This window comes from Rhinatrema bivittatum, chromosome 16, assembly GCF_901001135.1.
Source record: "Rhinatrema bivittatum chromosome 16, aRhiBiv1.1, whole genome shotgun sequence".
Lineage (NCBI taxonomy): Eukaryota > Metazoa > Chordata > Amphibia > Gymnophiona > Rhinatrematidae > Rhinatrema > Rhinatrema bivittatum.
In genome coordinates, this window is record NC_042630.1 from 23,804,251 (window position 1) to 23,827,630 (window position 23,380).

Below are 23,380 nucleotides of genomic sequence, written 5' to 3' on the forward strand. Positions count from 1 at the left end.
GGAGCCTGATAACTAAAGACAAACTGCTTCTTGCCTCAAACCGAAATTTCACAGGTGAAGGCAAAAGGGCAGCAACCTATCTGGGACACAGCAACTTATTAAATTAGCCAGATACTGAGGTTGGCCTGTATGTATTGCTTTTACTTTATACTGCATAAGACTTGCAGATGGATTAGTTCCTGGTGTTTTTCTGCATGGCAGGGAGATCAGATTTGATAAGAATTGATTTTTGAGGTCAGTAGGGAATTCAGTTTATCAAGAGAAATTAATTAGCATTAAATGTTTCACTTTTTTTTTTTTTTTTTTTAAGGAACCACCCAGCATAATGTAACTTGCTGGTAAACATCTCTCATCAAAAAAATGCGCCCAGTGGATCTTACTGGTGACGCAGAGCAGAGGATCTTGCTGGTGAACAGCACAGGGCCATAGCTCTGTCCATAGAATGACTAGACATTAATGATTCTTGCTGTAGAAGATCTTATTGGCCACTAACTCTTGTCGAGGAATACCTTGGCCCAATGGATCTTGCTAGTAAGCACCTTGTTGGAAGGTGGGATGGATCTTGCTGTGAATAGCACAGAGGCCCAGTTCCATGCAGATAAATTGAATATTATGGATCTTGATGTAGAAGACCTCAGAAATGGAGCTCGCTGGTGAATAACTCAGCAATGTGTCTCTCGCTGAAGAGTGACTTGCTGGTGAAAGGCTTGGGGAATGGATATGGATTGCACTGTAACAGGACTCAGTCTAAGAAATGTCACTTTTCTGGTCTAAAAGAGCCACGTCGCAAATGCCTCGCAGCCCCCGCTGATAGCCTCCTCCCCCTGCCAGGCTGCCCTGTGCCCTGGCTTCCTCTGTAGGGCTGCTGCACACTTTACCCAGCATGAAGGGTTACCTGTTCTGCTGTAGACAGCAAGAAGAGAGCCTCCCGTGGCACCGCGTGTCCTGGACTTCGCTGAGCCCTGAGGCGGCTGCTGTGGGGAGGGGATTAAATGGAGATGGAGAATGGGACACTGCAGGGGGCATGAGCCAGAGAGAGGAGAATCTGGGAGAGTGGAGGGAGAGAGGGAGAAAACTGGCTGTAGTGGCGCGGCTAAGAGTGGAAGAAAGGAAATGGAAAGCAACGTGCTTTAGAAATCAGAAACCATGAGAGCACAAATGCCCAGGATAAGCAGAACTGATTCGGGTGGGATATCTGAGGGGAGAAGCCAAGATGGCTGACGGTGAGGAACACTGAGAAGAGCTCCTCTGCCTTACTTTCTATTTCCTGGTTCTTCAAGATGCCACATACGAAGCGCAAGGCCAAGCTGCGGAGAGGGGGGGGGGGGGCCAGCAGACGCGGATAGAGGGCTTTTTCTCACCTACCCCAATTCGGCCCCCGGATGAGATCTCTGGCGGAGATGATGTGGGGCAAACGCCGTCTCCGCAGATCGAGGAGATATCGTTAACGCCAGGGGCGCCTAAAATGCCTTCTCCTCCTGGAAATGAGTTTGGACTCCATCTGCTCAGGGAGGAGAATCACCAAGCAGTAGTAAATGGGGGGGGCCAACGGGAGGTGGGGGGGCCTAACCTGGAAGGCAGCAGGAGGAGTGAGCCCGCTTGGAGAGGTCGTGGAGCGGCCCACTACTCATCCTGTGAGTAGATCTTCGACCCCGAAAGTACTGCTCGAGGGCGGAATAAGAAGTTAGAGGTGGTGCAGACTGGAAGGCAGTTCTCCCCAACTTGGAAATGATCAAACCCTCAGTCATAACTTTAGAAGTTCTCTGGCAGGCAATAAAATCATTGGAAACGTCGATTCTCAACCTTACAAAAGTGTTTGTGGAAACAAATATAAAAGTTTCAACTAATGAGAATCCTCTCTCTCAGTGCGGGACTAAGTTAAATGCTTTAGAATCAAAGCTTCCTGAGTTTGGAGAAATACAATCTAATAAGGTTCAATCAGATTTAATAACTGAGAAAAGGTGGGAAAATATTGAAAATAATTTGAGGCGTTGTAATCTCCGTGTGGTGAATTTTCCTTTTATTAAATCTTTGCCTGTTATCGAGTTGTTTAAAAGTTACCTGTCGCGGGTTTTGAAATTGCCTGAACCCACCATGCCGGTGATTACAAAAATGTAATACTTACCCAAGTCGGAGGGTTTGACACCGAATAATATTTCAGAAGAAGCCTCATTAAATCCGACTCAAACATTGGAGCAGTCGCATGAGATGGTCGTTAATAAACGTGGAACTTTATTGGTTACATTCGCATTTTTTTTCTGATCGAAACACCATCTTAAGATTCTTCTTTCGTAATCGTGAATCATTGTTCTACGGACAGAAACTGTGGATCTATCCCGATGTGACGAGGCAAACACAACTTATGAGAAAATGCGAGACGAGGTTATATCTAAAGGGGGCTAATTTTATGTTGCAATATCCATGCAAATGTAAAATCAAGTTGGGAGATGTTAAATATCTTTTTTTTTTTTTTTGAACCGTCGCAACTTCGGGTCCTTCTAGGCTCGCACACCTAGTAGCTCTGAATGTTTAGGCAAAGTAATATTGGGGAATACGTTTACTCTCTTTCATAGTCCTTATTATGTATTTCATGGTTTATTGCTCTTTATAAGAATGTCCCCCTTCGCTACCTGTTTGCGTACGAGGCATATAATTATTCTTTTCTTGAGAATTTCTTGTAATAAGATTTGTTATTGCTCATTTTCTTGACGGATATCATTAAGATGTTTATTACTGATATCTTATTGTAAAAGCAATAAAAAAGAAATGATTCAGGTGTACACAGCAGGTTAGAGATACTTTATTTCAGAAGGATAACATTTTTACATCTTCTTTCAATAAATATATGCTTTCTTGCCTGTTCAATAATCACATTTATGCTACAGAATTTTCTAGCCCTGCAAGAAACCAGGGGGCTGTGCATATGGTGAATGACTAAAGGCTAGATTTGAACTGGGAGCCTGCAAGGTATGGGGTTGTTTCAGAGGGGAGCCCCCAGGGCTGTTTGTTTGTGATAGGAACTTGGGCTCCTGCTCTGACGTCTACCTGCCTTGCTGTTTCTGAATTGGGCAACTAGCCGAAGAATCATGTGGCATAAGCCGGCCCAGCCTGCCGGATAATAATAGCACGCCACCCTGCCCTCCCATTCCTCTCGTGTATCACAGCCAGGGAGTCTTCTTTTATCTCAGCCTGCTATATCTGGAAAAGCTGGGGGGGGGAGCAGATTAGTCTGAGGATTTTGCAAAGTGGAATTAAGAGAACTTTAATTCTTCTGCCAAGGGGGCGCGCAGAGCAGATACTTTCCGTGATGTGACATGCGTAAATGGAATGGAGGGGGCGGTGGTGATGCTGCTTTTTTTTGATTATCTGAAGTTTCCTGGTGCGTCATTGGAAAAACTCTTAATTGCTCCTCACAATAACATTGACCTCTCATGTCCTACTCCCTGACCCCCTCTCCTAGGCTTCTGGAGCATCCTCCTTAGCTGGTTCCAGCCTGGCTTAAGGCTGGGGGAAAAAGCAGGGGCTCAGGGCGCTTGCAGACCACACGCTGCCTTTTTGTGCGGGGGGGGGGGGGGTCTACTGCCGAGGGGAGCTGGATTTCTGGAGCTCATGGCATGCCTGCCTACTCAGAACGTCAACAGAGCATCCAGTGTTTTGAAAAGGTTTAGGAGCCTAAGTTAGGGAGTTAGATGCCTAAATTGACTTTTGAAAATTGACTAACATTGAGTGCTTAAGTTTAGGTCCTTAAAGATTGGGCTACAGGGGCGGAGGGGGGGGGGGAAGAGATAGGCATCTAAATCTAGAAATCTAGGTGGATGACTTGCAGGCCTCATTTTTGGCACCTAAGTTTGGCTGAAAATTCATCTATGTTTAGGTGCCTAAGTGAAGCGCTAAGCATTTTCTGAAACGACCCCTTGAGGGTGTATCTCTTTGCAAGAACTCCGCATTATCCGACTTTTTCTTTCTGATGTGTTTTGTTTTCAGCAGGCGTCGGGAGACTCGTTTGAGGCCCGCATCGTGGCCGTGTGCGAGAAGATGATGTCTCGCCCTTGCTGGCTGCGCTCGGAACGCCTCGTCCACGACATCGGCTTCCGCGGGATGACGCTGCTGCACCTTGCCGCCGCCCAGGGTTACGCCAAGCTGGTGGAGACCCTCATCAAGTGGAGGTGCCCAAGCTGGGGGGAAGCGGGGCGCCGTGAGATGTCCCCGGCCTTGTGGGTGCCCCCAGGGCTCAGTGGAATCGAAACATTTGCGTGAATAGCAAAGGAGCGTTGTGTAACAAGCCAAAATTGAAAGCAGGCAAAACAGCCAAGTAGCAAAGTGAATGATTAGAAAGGCAGATTTTTCAGGACTAGTAAGGTATTTGTTTCAAGTTAGTTTATTGCCAAGAAACATATTTCACAGGAAAGGATTGTCATACTCAAATTATTTTTTTTTCATTTCCATTTATCTGATTTTTTTTTTTTTTTTTTCGTTTTATTGTGTCTGGCGCAAGTGTGAAAGCGTTGGAGCCTCAGCTTGCCGTACTGCGATGGCTGGGGATTGGTTTGCACAGACTGTGGGCAAGGTTGGGTCAGCTTGGGTTGCCCCATGGAGTCTCCTCCCTCCTCGGTGTACCAGCAGTTATAACAACATATTAGGTGGCCCATCAAGTCTGCATTAGTCTTCTCCATCCCTGCCGCTGCAATTTCTCATTCCATTACTTCCTGTGGCCTCCTCACCCCCATTGCTCTCGTGGTCTCTTCTCCTCCTCTTCACCCTCCTCACCGCATGCAGTCTCTGCAAGACTTCTTTCCCAAGGTCTTGCTTTCCTCAGGGTGGTCTCTTGTCCTTTCCCTGAAGTCTTTCATTGCTCTCTTCTTTTCTCAGGACAGTGAATGCCCAGAGCCTGAACCTAGAGCTGGAGGTGGATCCCCTGAATGTCGATCACTTCTCCTGCACTCCGCTGGTAAGTGGCCTCTCCCCTCGGAGACACCCCGCCTTTCGGCACAGTTGCTTGCTGACACCCTCTTCACCCGCCCCTCACAGAGCTCTCTTTGCAGAGACATAGGCCAATGCAATAAGGTGCGTCCAGCCGAGCGTACGGTTTTACCCGCAGTTGAGCACGTGTTTCTTGCACGTAAAACCAAGTTTCTTAACTTAACAGGTGTTCTCTGTGAACAGCAATGCAAACAGCCACACAGACAATTGACGTGGGCCCCCAGCGATGAATTTGGACATGCTCTCCTTATATGGCTCAGAAAGTTCTTGAACTTTTAACTGAGCATGCTCAGGCTTTCCCGCCAACGGTCCTCTCTCCTCACGTTGTCAGTTTAGTCCAAAAGCCTGAGGTGATGGAGCTGTCATATTTATGTTCGCTTATATTTTTTTTTTTTCTTTTTCTTTCCTTTCTTTGATCTGCTTTCCGGGGTGGTGGGAGGGATTGTGTGGCTTTGTATACAGGTGGTTTTCCAGGTGGTTTATATGCTGGTGGGTTTGTTCCAGAGACCATCGGCCTTGAGTTTTCATGTCATTGAAATGGGCACCCCAACCCTTCAATGATTCATCTGTTGTGATTATGTTCTGTACTTGTGAGAGCGCAAGTTAGATTCGTAGAAACTATCCACCAGGGTAACAGTGTTTTCAGGTGAGTGATGAGCGGTATTTTGGAAGACATCTTGTAGACTTTGTTGCCAATGATGTCTGAGGTGCCATTGCATTCTTCTCATTTTGAGGTGAGCATTCTGTATAGTATGAATCATAGAGGCCATATGTCCAATCAATTTCTACAGCCTTTGGCGGTGGTGAAATTCTTTGTGAAAAGAGGTTGTATTAATCTCTTTAGAGCCTGTGCCCTTCTTTCTGGTAGAAACACCATCGTCTTCCTCGTATCCAGTATTGTACCAATAAATTCCAAATTTTGGGAAGGACTGAGTTGTGACTTTTGGAAATTTATGATGAAACCTAACCTTTGTAGAAGGTTTAACACCGTTTTGGTGTTCTGGACGTATTGTGACCTTGTTGGTGCTGAGATTAACTAATCGTCCAGGTATGAGAACAGGAGGATATTTTGTTTTTTTGCAGATGGGCTGCCACCGTAGCTAGCACTTTTTAGCAACCATTGTGATCACCAGATAGCCTGAATGGCAGAAGTTGATATTGGTAGTACAAATTTTGAATTGAGAAATGTTGGAATTTCCAGTGTTCCTGTTTATGAGGATGTGAGTATAGGTGTCTTTTAGATCTATGATGGCTAACCATTCGTTCCTTTGAAGTAGTGGTAGGATTGTTTGTAGCGTGTGCTTATGGAATTTTTCCTTTTGGGGATGCTTGTTTAACCCATGTAGATGTAATATTGGACGCAAGTCCCCTGTTTTCTTTGAAATCAGGAAGTATTTTGAGTAAAATCTGTTTCTTCTTTGAGGGCTTGGTACGAGACTGATTGCTCTTGATTGCAAGAGAGCAGCAATTTTGATCTGCAATTTTCTCAATTTTAGTGGGGAGGTGGGAACAGTCACGCAATACTGGTTTTCCGGGGTTCTTTTGAAATTTAGGTGATAACCATTTTGGATTATCGACAATACCCAACTGTCTGGTGTTATTTTTTGCTAGTCTTTCAAATAATGTTTTAACCGCCCTCCGTTGGGCTGTAAGTCCCCTGTAAGTCTGTCAAAAGCTGGGCTGGGAGCGCTGTTGCAATATCATATTCTATTTTTATTATTACCTTTACTAGCTTGTCAAGATCTTTGATTTCTTTGTATCTTACCTCCTTGGTGCGCAAAGGTATTGTATGGTTGAGATTGTGTTCTTTGATAATTGTAGTGATGGTATCTGCCTCTGTAAGTATTGGAGTAGAACGGATGTTTATAGGGGTAGTTGTTACTTCTCCTTGCCTGGTGTTGGTCTGTCAATGTCGATGACAAAGACTGCAAGACGGTATTTTGCTTTTTCAGAAGCTCCACCGCCGCCTCTACCTTTTCGCAGAATTAATTCTCACCCTTGCATGGTGCATCAGCAAGTTTTTCATGTATGTCTTCTCTTACACTTGATGCTTGGAGCCAGGCAACTCATCTGGCTGCTATTGCTATGGCTGAAGGCCTGAAAGCGACGGCAAAGGCATCATAGAGAGATCTAGTTAGATGTTTTATAGCCTCATCTGAATCTCTTAAACGCAGCATGTCAGTTATGAAATCTTATACTGTATTTATTGAATTGTATAAGTATTGAACTATTTGCACCTGGTAGGCTTGTATCCTAGCTTGCAGTGTAGCTACAGAGAAGACCCTTTTATCTGTGTTGTCCAGGATTTGTGGGTCCTTTCCAGGGGGTGTACTAGCATGGAGCCTAGATTTTTTGGAGTGCTTCATAGTCTATTCTACGATCAAGGATTCATGAGGCAGCTGTACTCTAGTATGTCCACAACCTTGTTTGATGGCATATCTTAGTGATACATTTTTTGGAGCAGGTGTAATTTTGTATGGAGAACACTCCACCTGTTGTCTTGGAGCTCGATAAAATCCTCAAGCATCGGAACTGATTTATGAGCCTTCTGTGGTTGAATGAACTGCAGAATACCGGTGTTTGCTGGGATTGGTTTTTCCTCATCAATTACAAAATTGTTTGGTTTTGCGATCTTTTTTTTATAAAGGAAGAATAACTGTTGTCTCCAGAAGTGTGACACCAACAGAAGATATCAGGTGATCGTATGGGAGGCAAATCTAGAGGGATATTTGGGATAGGACATTCAAGTGAGTCAATAGGCAAAGTGGATGGGTCTGAAGAAAAGGTTTGAAAGGTGTCATCCATATCATAACCTATGTCATCTTGATGATGTAGCTTAAATTTCTGTTTGGTATCATGTTTTGAAGGTGATTGTTTTGGATCCTTCATATAACCCTTTACACTTCTTCCTTATGAAAGTGTGGTCTTCCTTGTGTGGAAATGGAAGTATTATGTTCCCGTCAGGGTCATATTTGAGCTCGTAGAATCTTTTTGATGATTTGGAATGTTTCTTCTTCAGGTGATGATGGGATGTGACTTATTCTTAGGCTTCCTATAAACTTGAGATTCACTGGAATCCCGACCCGATGAATGCTTTGAATTGCGATTGATCAGGCTTAGGTGTGGTGCCGATGGATCCCACTCTAATGAGCTACCGGATCTGTTTCAGTCTGAGTTGTGCGCAGATGAGCGGGCTGTATCTATGGCTGTTTCCTGCGCCGCTGTCGGCGCAGTGCTCGGCGCCCTGGTTGGAGGAGCCTTCCGTGTTGTGTTTGTTGCCATGATTAGGGATGTATTCTGCGCCGTGTCCTTTGTTGTCGTAGTCCTCTGCGTCAAGATAATCCTGTATTTCTTCTATGCCATTTCTTGAGGTTCTCTTTGCGTTGAGTCTCTGGAAGCGCTTTGCCGCATCTTATGTGCCGGCTTACCCGGCGAGACCTGTGCCGAACTTGGCTACAAGGTCCACTTCGAGGGGTGCTCCCTAGTTGGAGCCCTATCATAACAGGTTTTTTTGCTGAAATGCTTAGATTTCGGTGAATGGATTCTTCTTTTATTCGATTTTAATGGTAAACAACCTCTACTCCTTTCCCTTGGATCTGAGTCATTGGAGGAGGAATGAGGTGGCAATCTAGGCTTAGGATTTGTATGTTTTGATGAATCCTTAGAAGCCTTTCTTTGCTTTTGAGAGTCACCAGAGTGAGCAATCTCATAGCACATTTTAAGATCCCTGTATGCCTGTGCTCTCGGTGACATACTGCTGCAGGACTTACAGTTCTTGGAATCCTGTTTTGGTCCCAAGCATCGAAGGCACAACTGGTGTGTATCCCTGCTTGACATCTTGTGATTGCATCTTTGACAAAGTTTAAATGGCGTTTCGCCTTTCCGTGAGGACATTGTGTGAGAGAGAGAGCAGCACCCTTCTGTTCGCAAAAGTGGGTGAAGTAAAAACTGATGACGTGAGGAGAGAGGACCGTTGGCGGGAATGCCTGAGCATGCTCAGTTAAAAGTTCAAGAACTTTCTGAGCCATATAAGGAGAGCATGCCCATATTCGTCACTGGGGGCTGACATCAACATTTGTGTGGCTGTATTGCATGCTTGTCCACAGAGAAACTTAGCCAGCAATGCAGCAAGGAGATTAGAGCCGTGCTCTGACAAATGTGTACTAGACCGCACCCTTGGCATTTAAATTCCATATAAACAAAGACCTTAGCTATTACTGCCCGATGCAGGACAGTGTGCCCAACGGCTGGGCACCCAAAGCACATTTTTTTATGCCGTAAAATGAACTCCAGCTCTGGAGGTGGAGTAAAGTTTACTCAGTCGAGGGCTCATGAGGAATATAAAACATTTGGCCCTCTGTGTTGTGATATATGTGCCCCTTGTAGGGTAGAATTGTTTAGAGAGATTAGTATAAGAATTAGTTATTTGGGGTTAAAACAAAACATTAAAAAAATGTATATAGGGCTTAGTGGAGCAGGGCATGCTGATTAGCTAAAGGACACCTTAAAAAATTGTGAGGGATTGCTTTCCTTTTTGGTAAACAACAGGCATTGCAGATTTCCATAACTTCTTGTAAACTGTGCACTTTTGTTAGGAACGCACAATTTAGATGACCGTGTGCCCAGTACAATAAACCTTTGAGTGCCAGAAATACGCAGTGCCCTTTTTGTAGACTGCTCCAGTTTCTTTCTCATTTGAATATAGCATCGGGCGTGCAGGGGGTGCGGCTACCTGCCTGTTTTGGCATCGGCCTGATAGTGCAGTCGCTCTCTGATTTCTCACTGGCATCCTCACACTAATTTGGGGTTTTTTTCTCCTTTTTATTTATATTCCACCTTTCATGACACTTCAGTGGATTACATTCAGGTACTCTAGGTTATCAAAGCCACCCTATAAAACTGTCGCCTCTGCACACCCTTCATTTCCTTATAAAGCTGTGACAGCTGTACAACTGTTTTCCCCTCGCATTCCTCCTCTCCCTCTGACCCCTTCTTTGTAGATCACGCCATGGGCTGCCTGCCCTGGGCCCTCCCCATTATAAAGAGAGGTGCCGGAGATATTTATTTATTTATTATTGATACGTCATCTAGACCCTAAGTGGCGTACGGTTGAATATTCGTAAAATGAACAGAATAAGCATCATAAGACAAAAGTGGCCATAAAAGATAAATGAAATAAAGCTCAGAAAAGGGCAGGCAAACAGAGCTCAGCAGCCATTGTGTCGAGAGAGGGGGGCTTGCCAGAAGAAAAAGGGCTTAGTCAGCATCTTAAAAGGATTTGGTGCAGCCACGGAAAAGGCCCGCTCTGGTGTCCATCAGCCTCGCCTGGGGAATCCAGGGAACGTCAAGCAGGAGCCTTTGCGAAAAGCGAAGGGGCCTGCTGGGGTTATAGATCCATCAAAGTGCATTTGCCCAGGGTAATGCATTGAGGGCAAGCAGTCTATGAATCAAAGGAACAATGTAATATGTTATCCACCACTGGATCTGCCATCACTGGTGTAATGTGACCCCTGGGGGAGCGATCGGAAATCAGACGTGTGCTTCATTGCTACTGAAGGAATTCCTTACTAAAGTGAGTTGCAGTAATCCAAGGAGAGAAAGGAAGTGTCCAGTGGGGGGAAAGCTTGTTCTAAGGAGGATCTCAGTAAATCATTTAGAAGGGGAAGGAGGGCATCTGTGATCCAGCCTGTCTCTCTTTTCTGCCCCCCCTTAGATGTGGGCCTGTGCCTTGGGACATGTGGAAGCTGCTGTGCTGCTTTACCGCTGGAACCGCCGAGCCCTTGCCATCCCAGACTCACTGGGGCGGCTTCCGCTGGGCGTGGCTCGCTCTCGGGGCCACGTGAAGCTGGCCACCCACCTGGAAGAGCTGCAGCGGCAGGACCAGGCCCAAGGAGAATTGCTGACGGGCGAGGACCTCTTCCCAGAGGCTGAGCTCAGCGAGAGAGACTGGCAGGAGCTGGTCAGGGGCCCTCCAGAACCCAGGAGGATCCCTTCTTCGCTGGCTAGCAGCCCTGACACAGGTAAGAGGGGGAGGCAGCAAAGTGCAGCAGGGGCAACGTTTTTTTTAGCTGGGAGCCGGGCCACTCATCCCTCCTCTTCCTCTCCCTGCAGGCCTGAGCTCTAGCAGCAGCATCTCCTCACCCTCTGAGCTGTCTGAAGGGCCCGTCTCCGTGACCTCTGCCTATTCCAGCAGCTCTGCCCTCCGGGAGTCCCCCCACCGCAGCCCTGATCGCCGCACTGGCCAAGACGTCAACATGGACACATCCGAGGGCCAGCGAGCCCTGAACTGTGGCCCCAGGGAGCCCCTCTTTTTCATGGACTACGAGCCTGTGCCAACAGACTCCCGAGATTACTCCTGCTGCAGCACCCGGGACTCCAGCGAAGACGAGATACTGAGTTATAGCAAGAGCACGGAGAGTGAGAATTACCTCTCCACGATGGATGTGCTTCAGGTACGGCAGCTGTGCGGGATCCGTCCCTGAAGAGAGCTGGATGGAGAGGGGGGCGTGCGTGGGGGGGGGGGGGGGGGAGAGGGAGGGAAGAAGTAAGAAGGGCCTCCCACGGGGACATAGTAAACGATGGCAGATAAAGGCTAAAATGGTCCATCCAGTCTGCCCAGTGCTGTTTAAGGTTGTAACTGATGAGAAAGGAGAGAGGCTTCACAGGAGAATAAATAGATTCTATTTATTTATTTATTCATTTATTTTGCATTTTTATATACCGACATTCTTGTATCAGATACAAATCATACCGGTTTACATTAAAAACAGAGTATGCAGGAAAATAAGTTTCCTAAGTCAAATACATTGAACATATTTAATAATAACATAATATTTATGCAGAATAACTACATTTTTATTCTGGCGTATTGTATTTTAGTGATGTACTTTGTGGCAGTGGTTTTTGTTAGTTAATTGCTATATGTGGCGAGTTGTTTTTATTGCTGTTTGTCGCCGAGGGCATTTTTTCTGATACAGTGACTCAGAGGTGACTGAAAAGCTGTTTCTTCAGCCAGTGACAGGTTCTGTGTTTGGTCCCAGGTGGACATGATCACGCTGGCTGAGCAGATCATTGAAGCGACTCCAGAGAGGATCAAGCAGGAGGACTTCAGCTGCATGGAGACCCCTCTGAAGGAGCGTCAGGGAAACCTAGCTCTCAGCAAGACCATGACCTGGCTGGCCAGCTACCTGGAGAACATAGATCCGCTGCCCAGCCTTTCCCAGCGCAGGTAAGATAATGCTGGGGCAGTAACTTGACCTTTCCTAGCACACACTCCTGTGGGACTGTGCTGTAGCGATAACCTGGCCTCTCCCAACACTCCTGCCTGTGAGGACTGTGCTGTGGTGGTAACCTGGTCTCCCCCAGCACTCCCGCCTGTGAGGACTGTGCTGTGATAGTAACCTGGCCTCTCCCAGCACTCCCGCCTGTGAGTACTGTGCTGTGATAGTAACCGGGCCTCTCCCAGCACTCCCGCCTGTGAGTACTGTGCTGTGATAGTAACCGGGCCTCTCCCAGCACTCCCGCCTGTGAGGACTGTGCTGTGATAGTAACCGGGCCTCTCCCAGCACTCCCGCCTGTGAGTACTGTGCTGTGATAGTAACCGGGCCTCTCCCAACATTCCTGCCTGTGAGGACTGTGCTGTGGCGATAACCTGGCTTCTCCCAGCACTCCCCTCTGTGAGGACTGTGCTGTAGCGGTAACCTGGCCTCTCCCAGCACTCCCGCCTGTGAGGACTGTGCTGTGGCGGTAACCTGGCTTCTCCCAGCACTCCCCTCTGTGAGGACTGTGCTGTAGCGGTAACCTGGCCTCTCCCAGCACTCCCGCCTGTGAGGACTGTGCTGTAGCGGTAACCTGGCTTCTCCCAGCACTCCCCTCTGTGAGGACTGTGCTGTAGCGGTAACCTGGCTTCTCCCAGCACTCCCCTCTGTGAGGACTGTGCTGTAGCGGTAACCTGGCCTCTCCCAGCACTCCCGCCTGTGAGGACTGTGCTGTGGCGGTAGCCTGGCCTCTCCCAACACTCCCCTCTGTGAGGACTGTGCTGTGGCGGTAACCTGGCCTCTCCCAGTACTCCCGCCTGTGAGGACTGTGCTGTGGTGGTAACCTGGCCTCTCCCAGTACTCCCGCCTGTGAGGACTGTGCTGTGGTGGTAACCTGGCCTCTCCCAGCACTCCCGCCTGTGAGGACTGTGCTGTGGTGGTAACCTGGCCTCTCCCAGCACTTCTGCCTGTGAGGACTGTGCTGTGGCGGTAACCGGGCCTCCCAGCACTTCTGCCTGTGAGGACTGTGCTGTGGCGGTAACCTGGCCTCTCCCAGCACTCCCACCTGTGAGGACTGTGCTGTAGCGGTAACCTGGCTTCTCCCAGCACTCCCCTCTGTGAGGACTGTGCTGTGGCGGTAACCTGGCCTCTCCCAGCACTCCCGCCTGTGAGGACTGTGCTGTGGCAGTAACCTGGCCTCTCCCAGCACTCCTGCCTGTGAGGACTGTGCTGTGGCAGTAACCTGGCCTCTCCCAGCACTCCTGCCTGTGAGGACTGTGCTGTGGCAGTAACCTGGCCTCTCCCAGCATTCCTGCCTGTGAGGACTGTGCTGTGGCAGTAACCTGGCCTCTCCCAGCACTCCCGCCTGTGAGGACTGTGCTGTGGCGGTAACCTGGCCTCTCCCAGCACTCCCGTCTGTGAGGACTGTGCTGTGGCGGTAACCGGGCCTCCCCAGCACTTCTGCCTGTGAGGACTGTGCTGTGGCGGTAACCTGGCCTCTCCCAGCACTCCCGTCTGTGAGGACTGTGCTGTGGCAGTAACCTGGCCTCTCCCAGCACTCCTGCCTGTGAGGACTGTGCTGTGGCAGTAACCTGGCCTCTCCCAGCACTCCCGCCTGTGAGGACTGTGCTGTGGCAGTAACCTGGCCTCTCCCAGCACTCCCGCCTGTGAGGACTGTGCTGTGGCGGTAACCTGGCCTTTTCTAACATAGATAAGAGACTGCACATACTTCTGCAATCCTTCATGACCTTTTTCTCCATTTTCCTGCTCTCAGGGATAGCTGCCGTGCCGCCTGTGCTCTTGTCTGTCTTGCTGAGCAAGCCCGAAGTGTGCCAAGCGAGCCCCCCAAGGGCCCTGGCCGCAACCCTCAAGACCCTGCAGGTTATGGCGCACGGAACAAGAAGGCTACCAAGCGGACAAGTGAGACAGTCAAACTCAAACTGATGCGGTAAGAGCAAAGGCGTTGCCTGGTACCAACTCCTAACCCAGGGCTGGACTGAGAGTGCTGAGGTAGCTCGTATAATGGAGGGTGGGCAGTGTTTTTCTAGGCTGGGGTATTTCTGAGCTCTCTACCGCCAGATGGTGAAGTAAACCCACGTGAAATAAGGTGACTTGAGAGCAGCATTAATTAATATGTAAAGAGGGGTGGGTTCAGCTATTCCTCAGCTGTCACTGAGAAAAGCACAAGGGCTTACATTGCAGACATTAGAGATTAGAAAAGACTTAAAAAGATTGCATTTTTGGCCCAGTAGTTTCTTTCTGCTCCTGTCAGTTGGAACTGGCCTCTGTTAGGCACCAGCGTCATGGACTTTCGTTCTCAAATGCCCAGCCTCAGGGACATCCCTTGGCTGGGGACCACAGATCGTGGCTCCCTCCAGAACCCAGGACGTGTCCAAACCCAGCCTCTGTGGCATCCCCACCCCCAGCTGGCCCGGAAAGTTGGGAATTAAATGTGGCTGTTTCATTCCATTAGGCCAGCTCGTGAAGAACTTTCTGACTGCAAGGGGAGTTCAGCCCTGCAACAAGGAATCTAAAAGCAGGTTAGAGGCCCCATCAGTCAGGAAAGGATCCAGCCTGAAGGGGGATAGACAGGAGGATCTTTTTTATTAATCTACAGTAAGAGGTTGGACTTCCTCACCCATAATGCCCCACGGTAGCTACAAGGTCATCGGTGGTATACTAGCTCTGGCTCTCTAATTGCCTGCTTGAGCAAGACTACAGTTCCTTGAATATTTTTGAGACACATGACCAGATGATCCCATTCACACACTAGGAGATGTTTTACCATCTCTTAGCAAGCTGGGATTTGCAGTTCTGGAGGCTCAGTCATGGACCGGTTCTGTAGTTAATAATCCTCGCAGAGTAGCAGGAGATTTTGGTTCCTGTCTGCCACGTTTCCTTTTCTTGGCACCTCTACAGTCCTTCCCATGTTTCTTCACATTTTTCCCCACAGTTTCCTGCTTTCCTCCCTCCCTACCATCTTCCACAGCCTCACACACTCTGCCACTACCTATGGTCTCAGGCTCCTTACTTCCCATCTCCTCTTGTAGTCTGATACCCTCCCCCCCCCACCCCTTTTCCCACCAGTCTCCTCCCACACTCTCATGCTCTCCTTCCCTCTCTGTCCCCTCCCTTGCCATCTCCTACGGTCTCAGGCTCTCTCCCCTCCCTGTGTACTCCCATGGACTCATGCTCTCAGCTCTCCTTGTCTCCTCTTGCAATCTCTTCCCACCCCCCCTGATGTTTTCTCCTGTGGTTTCATGATATCCTTCCTCTCCATCTCTGAAACCCCCCCCCCCACACACACACTGCCCGTTTTTTCACTCTCCTCTGTTCACTTCCTCTCTTCAGGTCTGTATGTACCGAGCCACTGACGCCTCCCTCGGCCCACACCTGCCTCAGCCCCCTACAGTCCCCACTGGGAGACATCGCCTTTGACAAGTTTGATCCGCCATCTGCTGCCAATTGGTCTGAGTTCCTAAATGCCTCCGCCAATGGCAAGATGGAGAGCGAGTTTGCGCTGCTGACTCTGTCGGACCACGAGCAGCGGGAGTTGTATGAGGCTGCCAAGATCATTCAGACGGCCTTCCGCAGGTACAAGGTATGAGACCTAGGACTGTACATCTTTGGCAAGAGATGTTGTCGGTGGAGAGCGATGATAGCAGCTTCTGCAGCCCCAATAGAAATCTGTGGTATATCCAGAAAGGTTTCATCACTGCTCTGGGGATGGGGGCTCTCACTCTCACTCTCCCACCCTCACCCTGTCTTCTTTCTTCCCTCCTTCAGGGCCGCAGGTTGAAAGAGCAGCAGGAAGTGGCGGCTGCCGTCATCCAGAGGTGCTACCGCAAGTACAAGCAGGTGAGGTTTCAGCGCCGGGTGCGGCCAACATGAGTGAGCAAGCAACACCTCTGATTTATCATTCTCGATGAAGTATCTGTGTTAGTAGAAGGGTGCAAATGCTTCTCGAGCAAGGCCATTAGGAAGCTTGATTAAAGTGAGGTGGTGGTGTGCTGATCCGTCATCAAAATTCCTTGCTAAGTGTTTGGTGAACCTAAGCCTCACGTGTGCCTCAAAAGTGTGAAAGAGCTGATCTCATGGCTCGAGCTGCATCATTGTCTGCCGCTGCATGGGGAGTCTAAGTTCAGATCCCCGGTCCTTTGGAGCTGATCAAGCTTGGTCATGCCGTCCAGATACTGCACACAGGTCTGGGACGGAAGGGAAGACAGGTCTGGGGAAGAAGAAGTCTTTACTGTGGCAGCATCTACCAGACAATGGCCGGTGCTGAGGCTGCTCTTTGGAGCAAGTGCCCAGGAAGCTCATGGTCGGCTGGGGTCCCTGTGGCATCTGGGGGGAGGGACAAAAAAAGGATAAGAAATGGTTGTATGCTTGTAAGATGCCTTTGCTCTTCCCACCTATTCATGCCTTCTTGATTGGACCGCTTTGTACACTGAGTGGAGGTTGACCACGTTCAAGTGCCAAATTACCTGGGATTTCCAAACATTCCCTATGGACAAGCAGGGCAAAATACAGCCACACAAGTGGGAGACATCATCAGACGCTGCTGACGTGGAACGTGCTCTCTCAGAGCTCAGAAACCCCGCGCTGCTGCCCCTGCACAAGTCTCCGCAGTCGTTTTTCTTCCACCAAAGCAAAAGGATGGACTTTTTGGTTCTCTTTCCCTGCTACCCATGGTATTTTTTGGAATTTTTTAGAATTTGCTTTTCTTTCTTTTGAGTTATATCTATTCTTTCTGATGCTTATATATATATAAAAATTATATGTCATTATGTCGGGAAGGAAACCCTTCAAGCTCTGCGTGAAATGCCACCACAAAATGCCCTTCAAGGTATCTGAATTTGCCGCCTTAAATCTTTTTGTGAGGTAAGTAACTGTAGCATGTGGGAAAATGCCCCCCTCGGATGCTGATACCACCAATACCTGAATATAATCTGGTTTGAAGTGACTGACCAGTCACGAAAGGTGAAATATAAATTATAAATTAAATGTTCAGAGATCTAAAACTAATGAGTCGTCTCCAAAGAGAGAGAGGACAAAATCATCAGCAGACTGGTACCAAACAAGAAAAAAAGTCAGCCTCTTAAGTGCTAAAGTCGCGATTCCTCTTCCTTCCAAGCCAATCATAGCAGGGACAAAAAACAATTCCCTTCAGTGCACAAGACTTCAACAAGCCACCATGCAAAAAATGTATCTGCGCAGAGGAGGCCTGCACTGATAATATTAGAGGTCATTACTTCCACGCTGTCAACATCAATTCTCTCTGTGAAGAAGATTTTGGTGCAGTCAATATTGACTACCTTGGCGCCAAGCTTCTTGATGCCATCATCAAGCCAAAACCAACTCTGGCACATACCCCACCAACGTTAGTTTCAGATTCAGACACATCTTCTGTAACTCTTTAGCTGCTTGCATCAGAAAGCCATTTGTTCATTCAAAAATTGTGGCTAGAATTTTTTTTGCGTAACTGTAGGAAAGATATTCCATCTACTCTGCCCCTGTTGTCTTATGTGGATCGAGTGCTAGAGAAATTCACTAGCCAGCTTGATTCCCGATCTTCCATTCTCCCATATCAAAAGGCTGCAGAGGTTCAGCGAGAAAAATCTCAAACACCTATCTCTTCTAGGGACAGAATGTTGTCACTAGAGCTCCTCCACTTGTGGTCACTGATTCGGACGACTCCCAGTCTTCTTATGGGTGATATACCTATCAATCTTTGTGTCCCACCCAGTCTTTTTACAGAAAATGGCCGACTCTATTCCTTTTCCGTTGCAAGAACTGCCAGAATCAACAGAAGAACTTCCGAGGTGTTTTAAACTATATCATAACTCTTTCACAAACTTGTGCTATTCTCATTTTTAGAAATGTGGCAGACCATTCTCTCCACATCGCCATTAGCCAGAAGAATACATCTAAGTTATAAAGTCAAAAATTGCTCAGGACATGAAAAAGTCATGACTCTTTGGTGGTGAAGTCTACTCTAAAAAAAAAGACACTACTGGAAAGAATATAGTCCAATAAACGATGCTACAAAGCAGAATCTCTGTTCATCAGTTTCAAATGGTCCAGGACCTTTACAGTTTATTGCAGAAAATAAAGGATTGCTTTGGTCAACTTCCATCTGACCTCCAAGATAAATTACACCTTATCTTAATTGAAGTAGACAAATGTACAAAACACTTAACCAAATCTGTGTATGACAGTTTTGACACAGTCTTGAGATCATCAGCTATAACCATAGGTATAAGAAGATTACCTTGGCTAAAAGCATCAGGACTTAGTGGAAGTCCATAATAAGTTTGCCGATGTTCCATGTTCTGGTGATGATCTATTTGGAGATAAGATTAAAGAAACTGTCAGTATTATAAAGGAACAGTCTTCTACTTTGCAGAAACTAACTGCAACAACTTAAGATCCACTTCAATCTTAAACAAGAAATCAAACCCATATTTTCGAGAAACAATACTATTATCTTTAAGGAAAATATCAACATTTTCAATAAGAGCTGCAGCTGAGGAGTAGATCTCTTTTAAGGGTTAGAGCTCAACAAAAATCTATCCAACAGTTGTCATAAAAATCGACTCCTTATTTTTCACTGTCAGACTGTTCTATCATTGCTCCCCTCAGAACTCTTCCAGTGATGGTGGTTGTGTGCTGCGGCGGATTCCCGATGAAGACCGGCCCGGGGATTCGCTGCCCAGACTGGCCCAGGAGATACCACGTGGTCTACCGAGCGCAGCTCTGTCACGGCCGCGCTCGGCAGACCACGTGACTACCGCGACCGGCCCACTGGGGGGATGCCCGATCCCCCGATAGGCCAATCCGCCCCTGGTTGTGTGTATGTGGGGGGAAGCTTCAATATTTTCGCTCCCAATAATCTCTCATCACCACAGACCATTGGGTTCTAAAGATAATTCTCAAGGGGTGTACACCCTCATTTTCAAGCTTCATCCACTATTTACTGCACCTTGTTCTCATCAAGTTTCCTCAAACCAATTTCAGATCCTGAAGGATGAGCTGATCTCCCTAGTATCTGCTCATGTGATAGAACCAGTCCCAATAGTGGAAAGAGGCAAGGGAGTTTACTCAAGGTATTTTCTTATCCCCCCAAAAAATCAGAAGATCTCCCCATCCTAGACTTAAGAAACTAAATAAATAACTTCAAGAAAGAGAATTCAGCATGAACTCCCGCACCACCATCCTTCCTTATTTGGAAGTTGGCAGCTGGCTAATAACTTTTTGATCTAAAAGATGCCTACATGCAGTTCAGTTCACTCAGACTACAGGAAATATCTCGATTTCGCTGTAGTCCAGGAACATTACTAGTACAGTGTTCTTCCATTCAGTTCAGCTGCAGCTCCAAGAGCATTCACTAAATGCCTAGCAGTTGTAGCTGCCAATATCAGGCAGAAAATTGTCTTAGTTTTCCATATTCAAATGATTCACTAATAGTAAGTCTCAGCGGAGGCAAAAATAACCACATCCTATACAATCACCATTCTCCTTTCACTGGGATTTGTTCTAAATTATGAAAAATCGTACCTCACACCAATACCAACAGTTGGAATTTATAGCAGCATACTTAGGACAGGATTTTCAGGACTGCATTTATTTATTACTTATTTATCGAGTTTTATATAGCGTCATTCAGTTTCGCCATCATCCAAGTCACATAAGCCCCTCCGGGACAAAGAGACCCTCATATGATGGAGGGGGGTGGGTAAATCCCAATCTGGAAGAAGTGTCTCCTTCCAAAGTCCTCGGGTCCAAATTGTGCTAATGATAGATGTGTCCATGCTGGGCTGGGGAGTTCGTGTTGATGGGCACCATACCCAAGGTCTATGGTCCGCCAAGAATAATTGTGTCAAATCAGTTTCCGGAGCTCTGGGCAATCAGGTACGTTCTGTGGGCTTTCAGAGATGGCTGTCCAACAAAATAGTGCTGATATAGACCAAAAACCAAGTGGCAATGTGACGTCAACAAGCAGGGAAGGTATGGGATCATACCTCCTGTGTCAGTAAGTGGTCCAGATGTGGTCATGGGCCCTCTTCGTACTTTTTGGGGGTCTGCATAAAGGGGAGGCGGCCTCCAAAGCTATTCTGGCTCACTGGATGAAGGAGGCTGTTGTGTTGGCTTTCATGCTGAAGGAAACGAGGCCTCCAGATTTGATTCGGGTTCACGTCACTAAAACACTGTCAGCCTCTTAGTCGGAAGTACAGGCACTTTCAGCTGTGGACATTTGTAGAGTGGCCACTTGGTCTTCTTTGTGAAACATTACCGACTGGATGTTCTGGCCAGGGCAGGTTCTCAGGGCGGCGCTCGCTTCTGTAGACCCAAATAAGTAGGGCTTTGGTATTTCCCACCTGTAAGGGTCTGGACAGACTGGAGTAGCAGGATGAGATGGAAAAAAATGTTCTTACCTGTTAATTTCCTTTCCCTTAGTCCTGCTACAGTAGTCCAGTACCACTGTTGGGGGCCATCTCATCTCAGGAGCTAGGTTTTTTATGTCTGTCTGCTGCCTAGCTGTTCATAGTTGTCTTTTGCCTTCCTGGGCTATTTTCTACTTTTCTGATACCTTCCGGTTAGATTAGAAGCCACTGGAAGTTGTCTTCTTAAGTTCATTTGGCAGTTTATTATGGGATTCAAATTGTAGGGTCTGATCCGAAGCTTTTTCATAGGTATACTGGATTCTTTCTGTGGATCCCTAAGTAGTGGTGATGATGTCACGTGAGGAAAACAGTGTTGTCTGCCTCCATCTGCTGATAGGGGGAAACAACCCACCTGTAAGGGGCTGGACTGGTGTAACAGGACTAACGGAAAGGAAATAACCATCTGCACTAAACTAGACTAACGGAACCATAGACTCAGCCAGGGATTTTCTTTTAGAATCAGAAAAGATTTCAACTGCTCAGGCACTAAAGAAACCCAACACTCATCATCATATTTAACAATACACTTGCATGGATAGAGTAATTAAAAAAAAAAAGAAGCACCTAAGACAATAGGTATCTTGCCTAAGGACAAGAAAACCCATCCTTCTTTCTTAAGTTAATTTGGCAACAGGGAAAATTCTTACCATTTTGATCATAGAAAAGAGAGTTCAGATGCCTAAAATATAACCTCATAACCAGGCTAATGTCTTGCTGTATTAAAAGAAACTAATAAAATATAGCATTCTATAATCTCTTGGTCAGAGTTTCCAAGAAATTAGTCAAATTAAACAAATCTGTCAGACTGAGCCAACTGAGATTTTTGAGAATCCCCACGAGCTGGGGTAGGCAAAACGTCTAACTTACTAATAGAAGAGTTTGGTCCGATGCAATATGTAAAACTTTGAGGAAATATTTCTTTTAAGGTAACGTATGGCATTTCACCTATTCTTCTTCTGGGAAAATTAACAGTCTGGAGATTCAAGCAACTCAGTCCTTCTAGAAAGCAAAAGCTTATCCTCAACCATGGAAGTATGAAATTCCAAATGTTCTTAATATCATTTTCCAGCACTTGGATCAACTTAGAAGCTTCCACAATAGACTCTTCATGTTTCTTCACCATGGGCTCCAACTTAGAAGATAACAGATTAAATTTGAGAAGTACATTCATTAATAGCCTTCCCAAGCCAGCCATTAGTTCCCACAGTGAGTCTAGGGTAACCACTGCCGGCTTTGGTGGCATCCAGAGGAACTCACTGGAGGAAGCAGGCCACGGCAGCCGAGAGGATGTCAAGGGAGATGGCCCCGCTGCTTCAGTTACCAACTCCAGCGAGAACTGCCTTGAGGGAGAGCCCTCGTTCCCTTCCACCAGTGGTATCGGAGTTTCCTGCCGCCCCAGCACCAAACTCCTATGGGACCCCTCCACCGCAGTCACAGTGGTTAAAATCATCCAGTTGCGCTGCAGGTGTCTTGCGAGACAAACTATTCCTCTCCGGTGACGGCGGGCGTAGATCAAGGTGGCTGAGGGAAACCTCTTCCCCAAATGAAACCAATGCTTCTTCACCTGAATTCACAACAGAGACTGCACTGCCCCTGAACCAAAACTCTGAAAGACATGGAAGATGAAATGAGCTGATGGTCATCAAGGTGAGTCGGTATGGAAGGAAAAACAATCACCTTCCCCTTTCCTTTTGGAAGGCATCATTGAAAGAGAAACAACTGAGGAAACCCCAGGGAGGCATAACTGCTAAACAAGCCCTCAGTCAGGCCGCCATCTTGCTTCTCCAAGAACTCAACTTGTTTTATGAATGTTTTGATTATTGATAGGTTTTGGTATTATGAGTCATTCAGTTTTCTTGTATTATGTGTGTTTACATGTTCCTCACCCCGAACTTTGGAGGGTGTGGGCTACAAGTATTTTTAAATAAATAAAATGACCAAGAAGACTCGCACATGCTCAGAAAGGTCATCCAGTACATATATGTGCATCACATATATATGTGGCTGATTTGTCTTGCTATGGAGAACACCTGTTACAGACAAGCAACAGCTCAATCCCCCTTTTTCCCCCTTAAACCTCTGTTAGTTTGTGGGAAATGAATCAAAGGTTTGGGCTGCTCTCTTCCCAGTGCTGTGCACATTCAGTAGCACTATAGAAATAAATAGTACACCAGGCGGATGGGGAGGCAGCTAAAGCTTACCCATCCTGTTACCCTCAGTAGGGGGCAAAGACATGAGCTTCTGAGCAGAGCTTGGAAATCATGTTGCTTTCAGATATTGGATCATTAGATAACTGTAGATCAGCAGGGACACAGGCTAAGCTGGCCCTGGTTTTACCTCTACTGCATCTCTAGGAAATGTAGGTCCTGTGCTTCTCTCCAGGAAACACAAATTTATGGATGTACAGGGGATAAAACCTGTTCCTGCTCAGCCTATCCCAGCTGTATGTGCTGCTTTAGTTCAGTTCTTAACTCTTGGTGCACTCTTCCATACCTTACTAACTGGCTGTTCTGTCTCCCCCTCGCTAGCTGACGTGGATAGCCCTGAAGGTAATGAGCTTGCCAGCTCTATGCACGTTCTCTTCTTACTGTCCCCCTGACTTCCTTATTGTGCCATTTCAGCTCTTGTATCATTTTAATTTCACAGGGTGTATTTCAAGGGAAGGTCTGGGCTCCATTCAGGGCTTGGAGGGCTGCAGAA

The 23,380-nt window shown here is 47.1% G+C and overlaps 1 protein-coding gene across 4 annotated transcripts in view; it reads left to right on the plus strand.

Annotated features, from left to right (window-relative positions):
- Nucleotides 1-23,380, plus strand: part of CAMTA2 (calmodulin binding transcription activator 2) — a 119,351-nt gene that overhangs the window by 69,428 nt on the left and 26,543 nt on the right. For 3 of the 4 annotated variants that reach the window (XM_029579351.1, XM_029579349.1, XM_029579352.1), the window contains 8 exons: nucleotides 3,985-4,166; nucleotides 4,870-4,948; nucleotides 10,694-11,000; nucleotides 11,092-11,432; nucleotides 12,021-12,208; nucleotides 14,011-14,184; nucleotides 15,588-15,837; nucleotides 16,023-16,094. In XM_029579351.1, the coding sequence (XP_029435211.1) occupies nucleotides 3,985-4,166; nucleotides 4,870-4,948; nucleotides 10,694-11,000; nucleotides 11,092-11,432; nucleotides 12,021-12,208; nucleotides 14,011-14,184; nucleotides 15,588-15,837; nucleotides 16,023-16,094 (1,593 nt within the window). The remainder of the gene's footprint in view (nucleotides 1-3,984; nucleotides 4,167-4,869; nucleotides 4,949-10,693; nucleotides 11,001-11,091; nucleotides 11,433-12,020; nucleotides 12,209-14,010; nucleotides 14,185-15,587; nucleotides 15,838-16,022; nucleotides 16,095-23,380) is intronic. The other variant, XM_029579350.1, reaches the window with a different exon arrangement.